The sequence below is a fragment of the Uloborus diversus genome, chromosome 1 (genome assembly GCF_026930045.1).
Source record: "Uloborus diversus isolate 005 chromosome 1, Udiv.v.3.1, whole genome shotgun sequence".
Taxonomy (NCBI): Eukaryota; Metazoa; Arthropoda; class Arachnida; order Araneae; family Uloboridae; genus Uloborus; species Uloborus diversus.
The window spans coordinates 194,718,534-194,740,522 of NC_072731.1; the positions used below are offsets into that span (position 1 = coordinate 194,718,534).

The 21,989-nt window shown below is 30.7% G+C and overlaps 1 protein-coding gene across 2 annotated transcripts in view; it reads right to left on the minus strand.

Moving 5' to 3' along the window:
* Positions 1-21,989, minus strand: part of LOC129224058 (peroxisomal acyl-coenzyme A oxidase 3-like) — a 51,302-nt gene that overhangs the window by 28,738 nt on the left and 575 nt on the right. The window contains exons 2-9 of one of the 2 annotated variants that reach the window (XM_054858461.1): positions 17,599-17,732; positions 11,784-12,017; positions 9,800-9,874; positions 6,696-6,785; positions 4,832-5,064; positions 3,342-3,435; positions 2,562-2,744; positions 1,816-1,938 (exon numbers count right to left, since the gene is read on the minus strand). In XM_054858461.1, the coding sequence (XP_054714436.1) occupies positions 1,816-1,938; positions 2,562-2,744; positions 3,342-3,435; positions 4,832-5,064; positions 6,696-6,785; positions 9,800-9,874; positions 11,784-12,017; positions 17,599-17,727 (1,161 nt within the window). In that variant the 5' untranslated portion in view covers positions 17,728-17,732. Of the gene's footprint in view, positions 1-1,815; positions 1,939-2,561; positions 2,745-3,341; positions 3,436-4,831; positions 5,065-6,695; positions 6,786-9,799; positions 9,875-11,783; positions 12,018-13,320; positions 13,369-17,598; positions 17,733-21,989 lie in introns of those variants that run through there. The other variant, XM_054858468.1, reaches the window with a different exon arrangement.

Sequence of the window (21,989 nt, forward strand, 5' to 3'; positions counted from 1 at the left end):
CTAACAACAGCAATAATAAAAGTAATCATAATGAAATTTTTTAATCAAGGCTTCTCCGGAGCAAACATGAGTTTAAAGTCGTTTAAACATTTGGAAACTCTACTTTTTGCATCCTTAAAGAAACATAGTAGAGAGCTTTTTTTTTTCTTTTGAGTGTGTACTATTTAATTAAAAAAAGCGCACGGTTTTTTCAGTGTTTTTTGTTAGTTCATATTTTGGAAATTCTTCAAATTTTTATGTGCTTCAATTCGTGCTTTCGTTTCTAAATGAATATTCGTTCGTTCTTTATACTTATTGCTATTTTACTTTAATGGGTAAGGAAGAAGCTTGATTTTTAATCACGTCAAAGTGATATGTTTTGAGTTCTTTCAGTTAAAACAGAAAACGAAAGGAAGTAGCGATTGTTTCTTACATTTAATTCTGACCCAGGCAACGCCGGGTATTTTTGCTAGTATATATATATATATATATATATATATATATATATATATATATATGTGCTGAAGTTAATAATTCTAGAATACATTAATTAATGTAAGTATATAGTTTCAATAAATTAGTTCATAAAGGCTGTATCTTGATTTTGGTGGAAAAGATTTCACCGATTAATTTATGCCTTCTATACACTTTAAGGTCAATAATTTATTTTTTGAGGTGGAAATCAGGTGTCGATTGCCAGATGATTATTTTAATCAACATCTTTATTTAAGTATTCACCCTGCGGAAAAGATGAATGTTAATTTTTCCTGTAATTAATTCACTCCTGCTAATAAATCTTACAGAGCATGACACGTCGCAATACATAAAGAAATGCAGTGAGAAGCTTGCAACAAGTAGTGTAATGCCCTTTTAACTACAGTAGATCTTTGATTAACCAAACTTTGATTAACTGAGGTTTCTGATAACTGAACCAATGTTGAGGACATTATACAAACAGTCAATCTTTCAATGGATGTTAGTGATGTTGAGAATGATGATTAGGATTCAAAGAATAAGTTACACTGCGGGTGTTTAGCTCTAACAACTGCCATGAGATATTTAGCACAGGGAAGAGATACTACGCCAATGGTTAATAATTTTCTGAGATCGGGCAGTTATTGACAGAAATTCAGGACTTTTAAGAAAGGTAACATAATTTTCAAAAACAATGTAAATTTAATTAGATGAAGAATTTTTGATTAAAAAAAATATTTTTTGGAAATTTGTGTTTTTTAATGCGTTTTCAATATTTAATTTGACATGGCAAAAAAAAAATAATAAAATAAATAAATAAATAAATAAATAAAATAAAAATAAAAAATAAAATCAATTGACTCTTTAAAATTAATTACAAGTTATTTTTCTATTTTAGTATTTTTAAATACAAAACATAACTTTTTATACGGTAATTTTCCTCTTTTAAAAATATTCTATTGCATCTTTAATTAGTTACTTTAAAAAATTTGCGATCCTGAAAACTTTGTATACAAAGCTTCTGTAAAACGAGATTTCCGACGTCAGGGCACTAGCGCTCCCAATTGACTCAGATAATCAACGTTCTTCTGTACACATAATTACATTTGCTCTTGTTTCATTTCATTCACTATGTCATTTTCATTATATTTTATTATAATTTTGAATAAAAGCATTAAAATACATTAATTTAAACATTTTAAAAAGTCTTATTGTCAAAATAGAAGGTTTTTTAGGTTTAATGCTCAGTTTTTTTTTTTTTTTTGGCATCCTTCAAACTGCAGAATAGGTTAAAAAAATATGTGCAAAGTGCTGAACATGCATTAAATAAAAATTTACTAAATGAACTTCATCAAATTTTACCATTTTTTCGTTCTTAGCACCAAATAAGGAATCCACAAAATAATCTACGAAGTCTTGATTGAAATCTCTTGAAAAATAATAAGAAACATAACTTGCAGCCAGATAGGGAAGAAGTCTCCATTGCTAGAAGAAATACCAAAAGCAATTATAGCACTTTTGATAAATACATTTACTTTAAAAAGAAAAAAGGTTTCATGCATATTTTATCAAAAAAATTTGGTTAAAACAGGTATTTATTACTTTCACACGAATACATATTCTCTGCTTTATTTATATGGATCTATAAATAAAGTAATTAATTCCCTACATGATGACACATCCTAGGATGAGAGGATTGAAAGCATGTTAAGAGAGAAGAGTAAAAGTGTCCTGTAGATAATTTATTCAAGCAATTACAAGTAGATTTTGTCGACAGTTTCTTTCATCAAGAAGTATGTTTGGTCAATATATCATTTTGCCCAGAGATGATTTTTTTTTTATTATGAATAATAGTTGGAAGCTTTTATTACACTTATAAAGTTTCAGAAAATTCTGATTTAAAAGCAGTTTAGTTCTGATTTTTTAATATTTCAAGGGATTTTCTTTTCTAATAAATGCATCAAGTTCATAAGTATTACAAAGCTGATTCATCTCATCATCCCAGAAAAAAAGGAATCTTTTTGTTCCCTGTATACATGTTATGAACTTTCATATCATAATTTTATGATTATTTTCAAAAATGAATTGTTTGAATGATAAAATTTAACCTGGATTTGATATTCTAACACAGGGAGCTCTTCCGGAGGATTTGGTCCAAATTGCTTTCTTACTGCAGAATATCGTACAGCAATGGGCAAACACTGTCGCATGAAATTTACACAGAGCTGGATTATGGCCACTCTACCCATCGATAGTGCACCCATAGATTCTCCAAATCTCTGATTCATACTCTGAAATAAAAATGAAACATGATTAACACTTATATTGCTTTGCAAAGTCCAAAAGAAGTGTCTGCAGCTGAGCGCTCAAAATAGAAAAAAAAAAATGATTTGAGTTTTCTGTCTCGGCATATTTCATTCTGATGCAACTTTTTTTTAAAGAAATCTTTTTGCACTATTTTCCATTCACAAAGTAAATAAATAAATGAAAAAAATAAATAAATAAAGTAAATAACAACAAATAAATCATACTTGCATAAATGTTATGATAAATAAACTACCCCTTTTCAAAAAGCATTTAACTAAACAAACAAAATAAGTAAAGGTCACATATTTTATCAGTACCAATATATTGTTCAAGCTTGTTATATATATAGTAAGGTTTCATGCTCGTACTGTCAAATCTAAAAGGCATTAACTTAAAACTTTATTAATTTATTTCACCAAAAAAAAAAAAAAAAAAGGAAAAAAAAAAACTATATTGTATTTTAGGCATGTGTTGGGTAAAAAAGTAGTTTCAGAGAATATAAACAAAGTTTTATTTATTGGAGTATTCTTGCCAACAATATTTCTAAACAAAGATAAAAGCTATCTGAAACATAGTTTTACTTTTGGAGAAATGTATCTTCCATCAGGAGTCACATCAGCATTTTTGTTGAGAAGACACGATCTGGGAATTCTGTAGTTATTGAACATGACAAAGCTGAAATACAAATAAACAGATACATAGATAAATACACACACACCTATAATAAGTGATTGTATTTTAAAAAGTAGCACATGAAAAGGAGGAGGCACAGTAAAATATGTACATGTAAATAGTAATATTTGTTATACATCTTGATAACTGACGAATATATTGCACAATAATTTTAGAACACATAGTCAAATTATGATTTTTTTAAATTTTTTATCTAATTTTAAATGATAATAGCCCATAACATGTTGACAACATTCCAAAATGTGAACATTATCAATGTGCAGTAGATCTTTATAATACATGTTATGGGATTAAAAAGCTAAATGTTTTACAAACATTAGCATTACATATATCATTTTACAGAGAAAAGTAATCCTTAAGTTTTTATCCTGGTACCACCACAATGGTCATGTGGAGCCTTAGGAAAACAGCAGAGAAATTCTCCAACAAGTGGGTAACTTCTGCTTGTGTGTTCGCGAAAAATAAAATTAAAGGTTAGGTTTTTTTATTGAATAGATAAAAAGTATAGATTAGATTACTAAACAATATTCTTGAATGCAATTGAATTTTTATATAACATTTTATCAGAAAAGGAACAGAAAGAACAAAATTTAAAAAAATTGTTTCCTTTCCCACACTAAGGTAGAACTAGCAAAACTGGAATGGAATGCTTTAAACAAACAAAATGCATGATTTCTCAACACAGAATCATAACTAGTTAAAAGTATTGGATTAACTCAAAAGGCATCTGCTACTTCAAATCCATGACTTTTCATAATTTTCGATGACGTATAGAATGCGGTTTTCCCCAGAAAAAAAAACGTTTTTTTCTGGGGGGGAAAAAAAACGTTTTTTTTTTGTTTTGTTTCAAGAATGTCTAAATTAGTGTTTTAGGAAAATAAAACTAACCACCTGAGTTTAACTTTGCATTATAAGAATTCAAACAAAATCAAAATAACTGAAATGTTATAACTAACAAACAAATTGATACAACATATGGCATTTTCAATTTGACCTTCTTTGGCAAGATAAGAAAATAAATAAATAAAATATACTGGATTCTTAATGAATATTGGGAGGATTTGAACAAATCTAATAATGTAAAAAGCAAATTTACAATGAAAAGTATTTCAGTGTCACAAATAATCCCTTTTTTTTTGGTGCAAGGAAATGAAGTTATGTGAGAAAAAGAAAATGAAATTATGCTTCAGAATTTTGAAGTCGGATTTGTTCAATAGTGTCATTGGCAAAAAGTCAGGACCAATATAATATCAAGGACTTCAGTATAATTCTGAGAAACTAAGCTGTTTTTCCAAAGAATTTAAAGATTTTTATGGATTGTACAAATTCTGAAAGAGTTTGCAACATAAACTTAAGAGTATATTTTGATTGAACTAACCCATTGTCCACTCCATTTAAGCCAAGTTTGGGCCCAAGGTCTCCAATCAGCACTCCTTGGTAAGGAAGCAATGTTTTAGGGTCTCGAACAGGAACAACAAAACTGTGCAATCCATGGCATTTGTTATCGGAAGTGTACAATTGAGCCCATATGACTGCATGTGATGCTAGTTGGCCTAAGTTTGCTGACCAAGTTTTACTTGCTTCAAAATCTGGAGTATGTAGAACAAATTCCTAGATTGTAAAAAAAAGAAATACAAAAAAACTTTTTTTGTATTCTTTTTAATATTTTCTATTTTTAGGTAAGAAATAAAGTCATCTTTCACTCATAAGTCACCTCTCTTGCGTATCTCTTTCATTTGCACACAAATTTTTAAGTACTGATCAAAAATACAGGGTATTTATAAAGTCATGTACTAATAAAGAAAACTCATTAAAAAAAAACCTTCAGATTTAAATGTGATTTTTTTGAATATTTTCATCTTAATCTCTAAATGTTTTTTTCCATAACATTAATACACTTCTACCTGTGCACTTTTGGTAATTCTGAGAAGACATAGAGGATTTTCTACTTCTAACTAGGCACTAGGGCAGCCAGAATTTATCTTCTGGGGGATGAGGGGTCAAAACAGTCTTTCTAGGGATATGAACTGTCATACTGGAATTGGCAGTATGACAAACAAAAATAAAAGTAAAAAAACTTGATAACGATTAAAACACACACACACACATATATGAATCTTAAAAAGTTATTCTTTTAAAATAAAGTTTCTTTATCAGTGCAGGAATTTTTCCACCCAGACGGGAATATTAATGCTATTTAAGCTTAATTTAAGTGTCACTTTCAGAGAATGGTACTTTTCCCCTATTTTTTTAAAATTTCTGGTAATTGTTTATTAATTAAAGGATTAAAAGTAATTGATTAGAAAATACTTATGTCCCATTTTAATGCATGAACATTTATATAAATTGAAAAGGTTACTTAAAACAATGTGAATAAATAAAAACAATTTTTGCCAATGATATACTTCAGCAGGGTAATTAAGTTAGGTAAATTTTGTTTATTTTCACTACTTTAATTAACTGATTAAGATAAATATTACAGGGATTAAAGAAAATACTGTCAGCCCCGCTTAATGGAATATTGTCGGTTCCAGGAAATATTATTCGATAAAGCGGGGACCTTTCTAAATTGACAACATTTGTCTTCAAATGTAATACTAATAATAAATCGATACCCAAGTAACCTACAACTTGAGTTATGAAATCTTTGTTTTGGTACCTTTTTTTTCAGTACGTTACTTTTAGAAAAATTCCATAATAGGGGATTGCTTACTCAAAGTGTTTTGAGAACACTCTTTCCCCTCCTTGCCTGCCGCATCTTATTTATTGTTTATCAATTTATCATCGTCTAAAATTTGTATATTTATTTATGTTATTTAATTATTGACTGCATTTTTTTTGTAATGACAAAGGCAAAAGAAATTTAAAAGAACAATGGAAACGTTTTGATGGAACATGAATGTCGTTTTTCTCGCCTTCAACGACAAGAAGTGTTCTCACTTAATTTATTCAAAAATTTTCTCAACAAAAATATCTGCTAAAGTTGATTAATATTATTCGATTATCCGGGGAAATTATTAGATAAAGTGGGGATCTTTAACATTGTGTCTATAGGAAAATATTCAGTTCCAGGAGGCTTTATTCTTTTAAGCGAGGTATTCATATATACGTTGAGCGATTAAGCCGGGCTGACAGTACTGTTATGCACATGTTTGTTTCACATCACTGTAGATAAGGAACGTAAGAATTTGCAAAAATGAAAAGAATGCGTAAATAACATTTATTTTTTGAATACAAAATACCTGTGAATTAGGATCATAAGTAGCTCTGGTACGCATACCCTTGGTATTTGTTCCATGACTAAATTCTGTAAGTGCAAAACATCCAGTAATCTGCATAAAAGTAAAAAATAATACATTTTTCAATCAAAATTATACAACATACTTACTAAAATATAACTATAAATAAAATCGAGCAGAACATAACACATAACGTGAGTTGCATGAAGTCGGACAGGGGTGTCCATCCCCCCCCCCAAGTTCAATGGTGCAAATTCCCCCCCCCCCAAAAAAAAAAAATTCAACCCTCCTTTCTTTTTTTTATTTTCTAGCTCCCTTTTTTATTTTATTTATTTTTCTAATATGTTTTATTTATTTTTTTTAAACATTTTTTATTTATTTATTTTTAACTATTGTTACCATCATTATTATTTTATGTGAAAAGTTCTGTGCTACGCCAATGACTACAAACACAAACTAAATAAATAAATTAAATAAAATATAAACAGAATAAAATAAAATAATATAAATAAATTAAATTAAAATAAATCAATAAACAAATTTAAATAAATAAATAAAAAAAATACCCTCCCCATTTTGATGGCACAACTTGTGCCATAATCCCCCCATGTGGGCATCCCTGAAGTCAGACATAATCCAACTGATGTACTTTTTCAGTTCATTGAATTTCTGTATAAAAATTAGTAAGTCATTTAAATTTAAGTACACAAAGTTTATCAAAGTTAGATTAAAATATCCATTTTTAAAAAATAACATTTCAATATTAATATATTTTCAAACTCAGACTATGTTTTTAAGTCTTTTTTAATGAAAAAATTATAGGTTCATTTTTCAGGTACATTAATGGGTGAGAAAAGGCATCTACAATTCCCTTTATTAAGAATTTTTAGAATAACTTCAAGAAGAAAAAAAATTTATAAAGTCCATGATATGAAATACTCACAATGTTAATGTTTCTTGAGTGCCAAGCTATTTATAAAGTTTCAACCTTTCTCTAAATTTAAATTAACAAGTCAACATGTCAGCTATTGAAAGTCAATATCATAATTGTTTGTTTAAGTCACTGCATTAGTCCCAAATAGGCGATTGACATCAAAGGAAACCATTGTGTTTTGCTCAATTTTATCTATAACTTCAACGAAGTTTTGTCAAATACAACCCTGAAAATCCTAAATCAGCATTCTTTTTGCTAATAATTATTAAATATAACCACTTTTTTCCTCTACTAGCATAAGAGTCAAGTTTTTTGAACAGTTGAAGCAGATCTGTCATCTAGGGTGGAAGGGACAGGCAGGAACAATTACCGTAACCTTTGAGAAAAACATGGTATATTGAGAATATTAACACTGACCCCTCCCCCTGGAAAACAAATTATACAATGGAGACAAAGTAACGCAAGTTGAAAATGCATATTTAAGCAATACAAAAAAAAAAAAAAAAAAAAAAAATCAAGCAATTAGAAAACAAGGAAGTAGGTAACAAAGATAAACATCACATTCAATAATGCAAATTGAGGTTGAAAATGACCTTGAACTTCAAGGATCTACTTTGAGAATATTTCCTTATTGCCTTTTGAATAATATTCAAAACAGAGAAATTAGATATTAATATTTCTCTAATTCTAGGTCAATATCATGCAGTCAGAAGAAAGATCATTAATCATTTTATTAGAAAAGGGATAGGTGTTACATTTTTTTTAAAACTGAAACATAACAAATATGCAAAGAATTACATCAGACTTCTGCTATAGATTTCTTCCAGATTTAACTTGGAGTTAATTTCTGTGTGAACATTTGTATTCACATGTTTTAGGTCTAAGTCTAGAACATTAAAAGTTTTGCAAGTGATGATGCAATGATTTCATTAAAGAAACCTATATTTATAACAGCCTTTTTTGAACAAAATAAAATGAGCTCTATATTTTACAAAAACAATACTAATAGTTCAAAGGTTTGTTAAAAATTGCTGCATTTTTTTCTCATACTAAAAATTTTAATAGAAAACACTTTATATGCATACATAGTGATCAGCAGAGCTATTTAAAAAAAAAACGCAAAGATAAACTGAATTTTTTTTCTTCAGCTTATTAAAAAATGCTTTTTTTCTATAATAGATATCTATTTTCCATCTATTCCTTTCCTGGAAAGTGTGATAAACCTTCTATTTATATTGTTAATAAGAAAATTTCAAGCTGCACCATGACACACAATAACAGCCCTCAGGTACGTAAAATTTAAATCAGAAAAGGCAAATATGTGTGCTGGTATATTGATATGACTGAAGTTGTTTTTCACAGTTAAATATAGGGGAGAGGGGGACACATTTAAACATAGTATGTTCAACTAAGATACCCCCCCCCCCCCAACGTGACATGTTCCGAAAGTGTCTTGGAGCTTATACAAGAAAAATATTCCTTTCATCTCTTTTTAACTTTTTTTGTGCAAGCTAGAGGGATTGTGGAGGACTTGCGTTGCTCAAACAAGTGAAAATGAAGGTAAGGCTCAGAAAATATTTACGAAACCTGATCAAACTGAAAAGGTCAATGTTGCTTTTCAGGGTTTTGACCCAGACAACATTTAATACAGAAGCTTGAAGCGGGGGATAGAGAAGATTTAATTTTTAATCAGTGAAGAAATTAGAAAATAAGTATGAAGTAGCAAAGTATCTTACATTTCAGACAAGGAGAAAACTTTTTTAAAGGATAAAGCAAGAAAAAAAGCTTGAAAAAAAATAAAGTACTTAAAAGAATAGTAAATATGGGAGCTAAAAAAAAAAAAACTCATTAAGTAGGAAAACTTCTCAAGCGTATTTTACTGCACTGATTACACAATAATTATTTTAAGTTTTGTTTTAATTTTTTTTAATTAAATTTTTTGTTTTAAATTTAAAATTGTTCTGAAATTGGAAATTAAGCAACCATAATTTTTTCAACTTAGCAATTAATATAGTGTAATTCAGTAACAATCTTTTTGAAGGAGTGAATGAGATGAAAATTTATATAAATATTATCATTAATTATCTTCCTCATTACTTATCTATGTACATGAGACACAAAAAACATAAGAGAAAATTTTTTCACAGTTAAAGAAGAGAAACATTGAATTTACCTCCATTTTATTCATTGGACCCAAAAGATATGCGTGCTGTGAAGTTCCATTACTACGTATTACCATTGTAGTATACTGAAAAAATATAATTAAAAATTAAATATAATACTTCAAAGTGAAAATTTGCATTGAAACTTATGTACAAGTTTTTTTAGGGCAACAGTAAAACCTTGTTACAGCAAATACCAATATGATACAGTATGCTACATCAAAAAAAAAACTTTGTTTGGTTTTAATTGTGGTTAGGATAATATTAAAAAAAAAAACTTGTTTACATCAAATGGTAAGTCCTTAATAATCCCCTGCAATAAAATAATTCGAAATTGTAAATCTTTTAGTTGTACAGTAAAACCTGTAAATTTGACCACCTTTGTAAGTTGACCACCTGTCTATGTTGACCGCTTTTGTCAGGAACGGAATTAGCCCTATCTTGTATAATGAAGGAAAACCTCTGTAACTTGACCACCTTTCTATCTTGACCACCTGTCTATCTTGACCACTAATGTACCCCAAATTTGGTTTGGAGTATTGTAAAAAACCCTTTGTAAGTTGACCACTTGGTTTGTTTTTTAAAACTTAATTTAGCAAATTATTTTATTCTATTATTTTTTAATAGCTTTCCAAGAATATTTTTGATGCCAGACCAACATTTTATCAACTAAATAAAACAGCAGCATAACTAAACCTCCTTGTAAGTTTAACCACATTGGAAAACTACTAAGAACCCTTTTATTCTCCAAACTTGTTTTTCTTTTGTTGTTCTATTTGAGATTACCTTTTGTACTCTCTGTTCAATGAAAACATGTGTCGGTAGAAAAGTACAAAGTATTATTTTACCAGTTGCAATATTTTGTGGCAACACTGGAATTGTGCTAGAGTAAAAGTTACCTACTTGCATTGCAGTATTTCTGGCGCAAAGGATTAAGAAATAGGACATTTTCATTTTCAACTGCCTTTTAGAACTATGAGAGTCCAGCTTGTTGCTCTTTGTGTTATAGTTTTATGTAAAATGGCTTCAAAAAGAAAGTTGAACTTGAGATTGATAAAAAGTATGAAATATTAAAATTAATTGAAAAGGGAGAAATCCAGAGAAAATTAGATAACACATATGGAATTTCCAAAAGTAGTGTCTAATAAGTGCGCCAAACTTCAATAAGGAGTTATTTTGTTGAAAAGTAGATCATCATGGTTATAAATGTATTAAATGTATATGAGAAAAAGAAATAAGCAAAAAATTTGTTATTTTTGATTAGCTATAAATTTTTACGAACTATTAATATCAAATAAGTTTTTATAAACAATGATTTTTTTTTGATCAATTTACTGAAATTTTAAATTTACATGACACATTATACGTCATTCTGAGAAAAATAACGTCTAAAAATATTTGAGTAACAATTTAAATTATTGTTTCAAAGTAATGTTAAACAATGAAAGTGAGTTGAAGAGTCAAAAAATGACATGGTGCAAGAAATGACAAAAAAAAAAAAAAAATCATTACCCCCTTTATAAGTTGACCACCTGTCTAAGTTGACCACCAAAGTACTGCACCGCAAGTGGTCAACTTACACAGGTTTCACTGTACTACTATTTTAGGATCTCAGTGAAAGAAAAACCTCTGGGGTTCAAATTTTAAATCATTAAAAAATATTCCACAGCTGATGATTATTTTAACTCGCTACACCTTAACAAAACTAGATCACGTGCAGTCTACAGCCGATGATTGCAAATTAAAAAAACGACAAAAAAAAGTTTTGAAAATGTAGAAAATGATGTCACTCTAGATGCTATGAAAGTTGCATCTGCTGAAGTAGATTAACAAATATTTTTATTTTGCATACATTAATCAACTTCTACTTAATATCAAATTAGAGCAAAAAAAATATTTCAAGGATAATTCCATTCAATATTTACAGCACAAGCTGTTTTTAAAAATCTTATGCGTTCAAGAATTTAGTATACAACTAGTTTTCCTCATACTAACCTGAACAGATAAAAGTTGCTTTATGCATAATGATAAATCATACAAAGCCAATGCACTTGTAAAAGCCAGAGAAAGATGCAGTTTTGAAACCAAAAGATCTTCAGGCAGGAGATTAAGCTCATGAACTCGCATAGTTCGTCGAAATGTGAGGTGGTGTTCTTCTTGCCATGTTCTTTCCTCAGTGGAAGAGCGATGAAACACAGGATCAGCTTCCATCTTTTTCCAGACATAATGCTGCCAAAAATTTGATGTAAAAATTTCAAAATGAAAAAAAAAAAAATGTTTGGTAAAAGGGAAAGCATATTATTTGTTTCAAAAACACTTTTTGCACAAAAATTTTTTTAAATAGAATATTAGAGATATTACCATAGTGTATTTTTAAACATTATAACAGTAATAACTGTTAAGATAAAAATAGGTTCTTAGATATAGACAAGTTTTAAAAGAGACAAATCATCTTGTTATAAATTTTATAACAAAGGGTAAATGACTAGTTATGGGCACCTAAACAGTACTGGGCAATTTTGTCTTGTATTGTCAACATCAAGTTTGTACTCCAGGAATGCCATCAGTAGGTTCTCAAAATAGTATCTTTCAAGAGAACACCCGCACAATTTTCCCAAACATAAGTTTCTATTTTAACTGTGATTTATAATGTTAATACTTCTCAGTCACCAATAATGCGTTTTCCTTGCATTTAAGTTTTTGAAGAGTTTCTTAAGTACCTGAGAATTTTTTTTTTCTTTTCCTTTTTAAAAACAGATCACAGTTTTAATACTACATATTCTTTCTTTCGCTTTATTTTTAACACATATGAATATATTTGCCACTGATTAAGATCTTTAAGACCCTTTCAAACTAATGTGCTCATAACTAGCCAATTAAACTACTTTAATTCTCGGCACATATGACCATAACTAATTTTTAAAATATTCTTACTCAAAACTATCTTTTAGAATTGATGATAACAGATCAGTTAAATTTGATCAATGATAAATAAAAAATGCAGCAGTAGAAAAGTTCTAGTTTATTTTATTTATTATTTTCGGTTGTTGTTTGAACCTTTCAAAGTGATTCGCAACTCATGCTGCAATCACAGGTTGATGGTGGCTGAAAAAGGGTGCTTTTTGTGGCTGCTTTAGCAAAAATTATTGTATCAAGTCAAACAAAATTTGACACACATAGGTACCCCCAAATGAATTGGTGCCCATTAGTTTTCCTAATGCCTCCAAGGTGGAGAAAGCAATCGAACATTTTCTATGTTATGCATGACTGCAATATCTCTGGAAGTAATGGGCAGATTCAGACAAGAATGGAAGCAGTGAGAAGCAAAGGGTTATAATGGACATTTTCAAGTTTTGAGCAAAATGCCTTTAAAGTTCCGGTTCTAGGTGGCTTTTACTGGAAAGTTTTTCTCAATCATGTTGTTTAGAAGAACCTACTAGATCTACTGGCACTATCTTCTGCCCTAAAACAGAGGAGAGGTTCACCTACCATGCATACTGGTTATCTCCAAATTTTTAATTTTGGCACTTACATTCCTTTGTTTCTCACTGTCTGAATTGGTTGAGATGTAGACCTTGCATGGTACAGGTGCCGATTCAATTTTGGCAGCAACAGCTCAAAGTAAGGGCGGGGGTAGCAATTGAATGTATTTTCTCTTTACTTTTGACTGCTATGCCTAAGAAATGAAAAACAGGGTTAGAAAAATTGGTCCATAGGTAGACCTCCCCCCCCGGAGGGTACAAGGGCCAATTTAATTTTGGCACCAACAGTGGTAAAATGGAACGTTTTTTCTTATTAATTGTGACTGATATATCTCAAGAAGTAATGATATGATTAAGATGAAGTATGATAAAGGTGAACCTACACAGAAATTTTGGCTCTGATTCAATTTTGGCCCCAACTGCTCCAAGAAAACTGATTTTTGTCATTGCTTGAGCAAATTCTACTCAATAATTTGAAAGATTAATTACATTTAAATGTTTTCCCTTACCATTGTTTCAGTGAAGCCTTTCATGTGATTTAATTGTTAGCAAATGATCAGAAAAATCCATAGAGTAAAGAAATTATATAGAGAGGCCCCGCTATACTAAGAAATCAAAGCCGGAAGTTGCACTGCTGTATCCCAAGATCCTTAGCTTCTTGCTAAGTATCTTAAGATACATCTTGATTCAAAAAATTCCATTACTGAATCTCAATTGGTTGTTAATTTAAACTTAGATATTAATGCAAGTTTATGAAGCATGGTTTTGAAATTGTATTAAAACATGAATTAAAATGCAAACCAATCTACCAGCTACTTGATTCAGTCTCTTTGCAAGATTGGTGAAAACTAGTATCGCTTAGCAATCATGTTATCATAACCCCGCCTATAGTTACACCGCTGTATCCCATAATTCCGGCTTCAATTTCATCTAATTTTAACCATAGACGTGGCCTCTCTATGTACATTTCTTTACTCTATGGAAAAATCTCAATGACTTAAAATTGTTATCTGTTGCCATTTTCTATTTGTTAAGAAAGTAAAATGTTTGTAATTAATTTAAGCAAGGTTTTCAAAATGATTTTCAATTTTCTCTTGATTCTGTTTTTGCAAGTAGCAAAACTTAGCATTGAGAGGTTGAATAAGTTCTTGCTGTTTGGAAACAGACCACATTTGCATTACTAAAAGTCATTGCTCTAGCTTTTGATAGTGATGTGTCTGTGCATGTAGCCAGGGATACCCACCTAGGGGGGGGGGGACAGAGGCGTAGGAACTTGGTGGAAGTAGGGGGAGCTGAGACACATTATGCCATAACCAGAAAATAATTTAAGGGGGGGGGGGCACTTAAATTTTTTATCCATAAGAAATTAGCTTCTCAAAGCTTCTCTCTCCATCTCTCTCTCTCTCTTTCCCAGCAAAGATTTCAATCATATTTAATAAATACATTGTATATGGAGATAATGAGGTGATAAAATTCTGGTTTTGAAAGGAGATCGGTCAATATTCGAAGATGAGCACGCACGTATAAGGGAAAATTTCAAAATTCTTGTTCTAAAAACGAGTTTTTAAGCGGTTTTTGGAATGTTAATGGGAGAAAAGGTTTGAATAAACTTCCCTGAAAATTTTTCGAAATTAATGTCTTAAAAACGGATTATATACCATATTTGTTGACGTTAGTGAAACTAATATGACTCGAGGGATTGTCCTCGATCGAATTTTCAAATCGATTTGCATTTCCCTCTCAATATTTCGAATTTGAAGATTCAAAATCGCTATTGTAGACAATCTTCAATGATGTCAGGTGAAAAGGCTGGACTAAGGCTCTACTCTGGTAATTTTTCAAAATTGTCCTAGGGAGCGTTCTTTAATGATGGTAACAGAAAAGGTTCAGAGGTTCCTTCTCCTTATTTTTTTCGAAATTATAATCGCTAAAAAACGCGACTGCGGATGATATTTGTCAGCGTTAGGGGCAGGTCCCGAATAACAAAATGTGAGGCCCTAGGCCTGAATAATTTCAGGACTCCCTGAATACTCTATTAATCCTGTCGGAATGCATTTTCGGGGCCCCAGAACTATGTAAATTACTTATTATGTGCATTCACGAATCCCCTTCAGGGCACTCAAAATTGTGGCACGGTAAATTCGCTAGTGGCAAAATTAATAAAAATTCTCCTTAAAGGAAGTTCTTTTCTAAATAAAATGTCATTATTTTATTATTATTACTTTTTAAAATACATGGAATTTTTTCGCATAGTTGTAATGCTATGCATAATTCTTTCAGTAATTTGGGGCCCCTTAGAAAGATAGGGCCCCTTAGGTCAGGCCAATTAGGTCGAGGTTTAATTGTCCTGTGAAGTAATCAAGCCCTGGTTAGGTGCCGAGCAATTTCTTGAAATTGAATTACCAAAAAGGGGAATATTTTTTAATTTCCCGTGTTGTTGGAGAACAAGTTATTCAGGGACTGCGCTCTGTAATAATTTTGAAGGAAAGGGAGGACTTCGGCAGCGTAGCATTTAGAAGACTCTCTTATTTTCTGTGAACTAGAAAAACTGAAAAAGATGAAACAGGAGGGTGGTGAAACAGAAAGTTGGAAATGTGTTAAAATGAAGTGTTCGTTATATATTTTATCGTTCAGATAAATTTTAGTAAAAGTCTTTCAGAGAAACTATAAAATATTGCAGGAGTTTTTTTAATAAATGAAAAATAATAAATGAAAAGTTACAATTTGGCATGAAAATATATCTGTATGTGACAAAAAAATTGTAAATTAGGAAAGCAAAAAATATGAATAACTCTAACATCGTAAAGTATTGTGTTCAAAATTTTTCATTTCAATGAACTCTCATTTTTTAAAACTGATTTTTACGTAGTAACTGTTTTTATAATCATTGAAAGATTTTAGGAATATTATAATAGTGAAGATTTCACCGATTTTGATTTATGTGAATTTTTGTTCCTGTAGTGTTCCTGTACCTTTAGTATTCTTTGAATGATATTTATCTTTACAGTTTTATAACTTCATGAAAAAGATCTATCCCTGACGGTTTAAAATGAAACAAAGTAACGGGCATACTATGTATATTTTTTTAAATTTTTTACATTGGGATAGTTATAAAAATTGCGTTTTTTTATCACAGCAATGATTTGCGCCCCAAAAGTAATTTCTGAGTACGCCACCGATGTATATTGTTTCTTTTGATAATATTTCCCATCAAAAAATAAATAAAATATTTGTTTGAATAATATCTACTTCAGGCGCTACAGGTTCTCTATCTGGCAACAGATTACTTTCGGTTTCGATAGATCACTGAACAATGACATTTTTCGATCTGATGTACCTTTTGATCGAAACATAGAATTTAAACCTGAAATATATGTACGTTCATGATCCCTCAAGAATTAGTTTAGGACTGTTTCTTGTTTTGTAACTACATAGTTAGACTTTTGGGAAAACTTTAAAGAATTTTCTTTGTTCGGGGCTTAACTTTTTATGAAGGAGTGAAAAATGATAAAAGAGAGAAATAAACGACGGAGTAAAATAAATAAATAAATAAATTTGTTTGTAAATGAGTAATCCGTCTGACCCCTGCTTTTGTTGCTTATTAGGTGGAAATTCTTAGAAAAGGCAGATCACATTTTTGAAATCAGGTTTGAGGTAAACAATGTACGACAGAAAGCTGCTGTGCGAGAATTTTTCCAGGGGAGCTGAGCCGGTCTGAAATATTCCAGGGGAAGCTCAAGCTCCCCCAGCTCCCCCGGCTCCGACGCCTATGGGGGGGGAGAGCATAGCGCAGACTGTGCCATTGAAACACTTTTAGGGGGTTGGTTTAAAGTGTATTTTTCATTTTTTTTGGGGGGGAGGGTGAGCCCTTGCTCTTAGGGGGGGGGGCAACCCTGAGAAGTACTATAAGCAAGCTTGAAATTCAGTTAGTGTTATTTTGCAGAAATGCAAACAACATTATTTTCCATCAAATAAGGAAGAATGCAAGTGCAATTTGTCCTTTATACAGTAAGTTATCACTCAAAAGTCATGGCAAAGGCAGAAGCACAAGCAATATACCAACAGCCAGTTTATGACATCCAGAGACAGCAGTTTTGTCCTTGTTATGGACTCATCAGTCTGGAACAACTGATAACCGGACTGGAGGCAGGCTTCCTCCCGTTGAAGCTGATATTATCTTCAAACTGGTAGATATAATTAACAATGTCTCTAGATGTTATATCTAGGCTATTGGTACATTGTTTGTAATTTGTTCTTTGTCTTTTTTAATGCAAGTGTAGCCTTAAAACTTTATTTCCACAATTTTTACGAAGGTTTTTAAAAGTCACCTGAAATTTAGCAACATCTTCACCTTCTAAAACATATTTCATTTTTCTCCAATCAAAACTGGCTCTCTTGCGATAAATATCTAATGGCCCTGGTGGGAAGTCCGGGAAAACTACTGTTTCATAGTCCATCTTGTCTGTAAAATTTAACATATCACAAAAATATTATTTCTGTTTTTGATGAAAGAACAAAATAAAATAAAAATATGATTAATATCATAGGGGTACAGCAAGACAACGTTTGCTGTACTCCTAGGATGTTTTAAAGCAAGATAATAAAATATACAAAGGAGCAACTGCCACATTTTTTAATTTCTAAAAAATTTCTAGTCGCTAAAAGTTCTATGGCTTTCAGTTGTCTTTTTTTTTTTTGCCCCCCTCTCCCCTCATTTATAACCCCCAATCGCGGCCAGTGATACAAATACAAAAATACTTAGGGTATGAAAATCTCAAAAAATGAAGTTTTAATCATTAAAAAAATTATTATTTGCACCCTGTTTATTGATAGATATAGGCATCTGAAATCATGAAGTACAGTACACCGACATCTAGTTTTCTCATTCACATTTCAAAAATCTTCAGTTTTTTTTGGGCTCGCAAATTTAATGCAATTTATGATATTGTATTGTTTTTGATATGTTTTAAATCACAAACTGAGCTAAGCTTATTTCCTATGCTGGAGCTTAGAACTTCTCTAATCCAGACTGATGAGTTCTAACAAGAACAAAACTAGTCTCTGATTGTAATAATCAGGCTGTCTGGTATATCGTATGTAGCTCTGCCTTAGCCCAGGCTTAGGACAATAAGTAACTGCTAAACATCTTGGGTAATGTTAGGGGAAGAGATAGTGCTCAGGGCTTTTCCTTGGGTAATTTTTTGAAACTGAATTTTCAAATGCATGGGAGGCCCCATGCATGTTTAATTTTGATACACAGTAAGGGGTATTCATTATGCAATAAAAATCAGTCATTTCATCGTGACAACTTTCTGGATTTGTCCTTGTGCTGCTCCTTCTGTCCTAAAATGCAAACCTTAAACTACTCCTTTTCCAAGCCTTGTCTCTAGTTTTAAACTAGGCTGACATGGCGGCTTATCAGCCCTGATTCTATAACTACTGAAGCAAAACAGAACTGGTGGATCATAATGACTTACTTAAACATTTTTAAAACAAAGATTTTAGAAATAAAGTTTGGCAGAAATGCCAAGCAAAAAATTTTGAGTCTGTTTGAAGTTTTGAGCATAAATGCCAGTTTTCATGCCTTTTTCATGCATACTTGATTTCTCAATTTCCTGTGGTCAAAATAAAGGTTGAAAATGCAATTTAGGGTGTTGTTGAAAAAGTGAGGACCCAAGGACAAAATTAAAATTTATAAATAATTGTAAGGCAGAGTTAATGAGATTTTTGCTTTAAAAATTTCTAGGGATAAAGCGAAAAAATTATAGAAATCAATAAAATAAATAAATAAATAAACTAATTTAAATTATGATTAAAATCAGTGCTGTATATCAAGGTGTTGTTTTTATTCCTTCACAATAATAATTTGCATGACACAATAAATAACCTATAACACCTCAACTAAATAATTAAATAAATACTTTTGCTGGAAACGCTGAAAGGTACAATTAAAAGACACTATGTCAAAATTAGTTAGCACGATTAAAACTACTTTTATTTGTACATTAAGACGACTTTTATTCGTTGATTAAAAAAATCTTATTTGAAATGTTTGACTCTTAGTTTTTGTTTTGACAAATAAGAAAAGGGTATAACTTTGATATACCCCCCCAAAAATTACGCGCCAAATCTGGCACTCCCTACGAACTTTTTAGGGTTGCTGTTTCTTATTTTGGCGTTGCCAATTTAGGTTTAAGTTTTTGCTGTTGCCAAATTTAGTATTTTCTTGTATTTTGTACAATTTTTGAGTGATTTTTTTTTTTTTTTTTTTTTTTTTTTTTTTGAAAGTTTTGAGGCAACAATTTTTGGATTTCATATATGTTTTAGCGCCATTTCATTCATCCGCCATTTCTTTGTGAAGTGATCAAGCAGATTCTGACTTGCTGTATTTTGCCGCAAATCTGGTTGTATTTTCCAATTATGTTTTTTTTCTATTAATTATTTTTATCTTTTAGCTTTCATTATGCCTACTGTATATAGTGTTGTTGTAAACCAGGTATTTTGCGCCAACGCCAAAAAAAGGTATTTTGCTTTGCGAGGAAAAAAAGTCGGGTAGAATTACGGTAACCGGGTCGCGGTGATAAATATTTCATTCTATCAACCCGCAACCTTACCTTGGCGACGGATCAATGTTGGTAACCCTACACAAAATCTTATTCGCTCTTCGTTTGGCCAATCAACCATTGCAGAGTTCACTACACAAAATTGCAATGTATTTGTTTAATAAATCTTTTTTTTTTAATTCCATAGAATAAGATTTTTAATTTTCTCAAAGTTTTTTTTCCAGAAAATGGCATTATATATTCGCAACTCCAACGAACTATAGGGGGCACTGAAGTCACTGTCTAATGGCGGAATTGAAAACTACAACAAACGCACATGGTAACGAAGAAAATGCTAAAAGTGTAGTGATTTTTGTTCGTACGTATGATTTTTTCGCTTTATTCTTTTAAAATTAATTTTCAAAGTCTTGTGGATATTCTGGCCCACGTAGAAAGAAATGAGAATTCAAGAAGCATTACTAAACGTCAAAGATTCATGCAAACTACGTAGTTCGTAGTTCTAAGCAGCTATTTCCACGATGTTGAATTCGATATTTATCAATTCTTGATAAAACTAAATAATAATTGTGGCCTGACAAGAATAACAATTAATGCTAGAAAATTCAATATGACATTACAAATTGTTATCGAAAGAAGATGATACTTCTTTGCCTTGCTTGGCTAGCGCTTATTGTTTTGCATTTGTTGGCTGAGTTATTTCTCTCGAATTCCCGAATCGGTTAATTTAAAAATTTTCTGTTTCGATTTTTCTAATTTCTGAGTTACGATTTAATTGTGTCATGTTATGCAAATCATCAACAAAATTCTCACGGATATATGGTGGTAGTTTTCTTTTCAGTTGATTGACCATTATTTCTTTTCACTTATCGAATTCTGTAATCTTACTACCATTTTATTCCACTCATGATAAAAATTAAAAATGGTTTAACTAAAAACGCGAAATCTCGCCAAGGCTACTTTGCTCGCACAATACTAAAAATTAATAACCCTAAACAAATTTGGCGAAACCTTTCAGCTGAGAATAAAAGGAATAAAGTAAATTCTTTCTCGGTTATTCATTTTGTTCTACGATAATATATTCAAGAAAATATTTTGCATACTGTCCATTCCAACTAAATGCTGCTGTAAAATATGGTAAGTTTAATTAATTTAAGATTAAAAAACCCCCCATATTCTTACAAATTCATACAAAACAATAAAAAATTTTACCTGGTATAACGTTATCCAATTTTGTTAATCCAGAGTTTTCTTGTTTACGCTTCCACCATTTAATACTTTTTTGAAAGAAATAAGGAAAACTAACATTATTTTGAGAAGCTCGAGAATACTACTAAGGGACGAATTAATTTCTGTTGTTGAAGGCGTTCTTAGACATGTTGAATGCGTTACTCAGAACAAACTGACCGCGTTTACGTCAACAGACACACGTGATGCGCAACGTGGCAATGTTTTAGGTGCAGACGCAGTTTTATAAATCACCGCAAGGTAGCGTATTCGAGCGCTGGAGTTCCGAATTGCGTTTCTTCAATTTTTAGATCTTCGAAACATTTTACAAAAATTTACATCGCAGAATGTTTGTCACTATTTTAAGTTGGATTTAAAAATCAGTTATTCATGTCTTTGGATACGTTTTTGGAATTTGTTCGCAGTGAGTAATTTCCTTTGTGTTTTACTGTTCCATCTTTGATTTAATTCATTACTTATTGCAATAACTTAGTCAGTAAGTTTGAACTAAAATGTTAGTTATGATAATGTTCTCTGAATGGGTCCTTTGATGTGATTTAACTTATTTAGTAGATCGTTTTAAATTTTAATTGAACATTAAATCTACGTAAGGACTTTTCCTATTTACTTAACAAACTATTACAGACTAATGTCGTTTTTTATCAAACTTTAAATGTTGTTAAATTTGGTAGAAATGTATGTTTCATTTTAATGTTTTTTAGGAAATGAAACATAAAAAGTGTAACATCATTTTTGTCATGAACCATTTCGTTTTATGCGCTTTATATTCCCACGCACATTATGTTAACATGTTGGAAAACGTTACATCTCACTTCTCTTTTCTGCAAACTTAATTTCAAAATAAGAAAAGCAATAAAATTCTATAAAAAAATATACTTAATAATATATTTCTGCATATTTTCATCAATTAC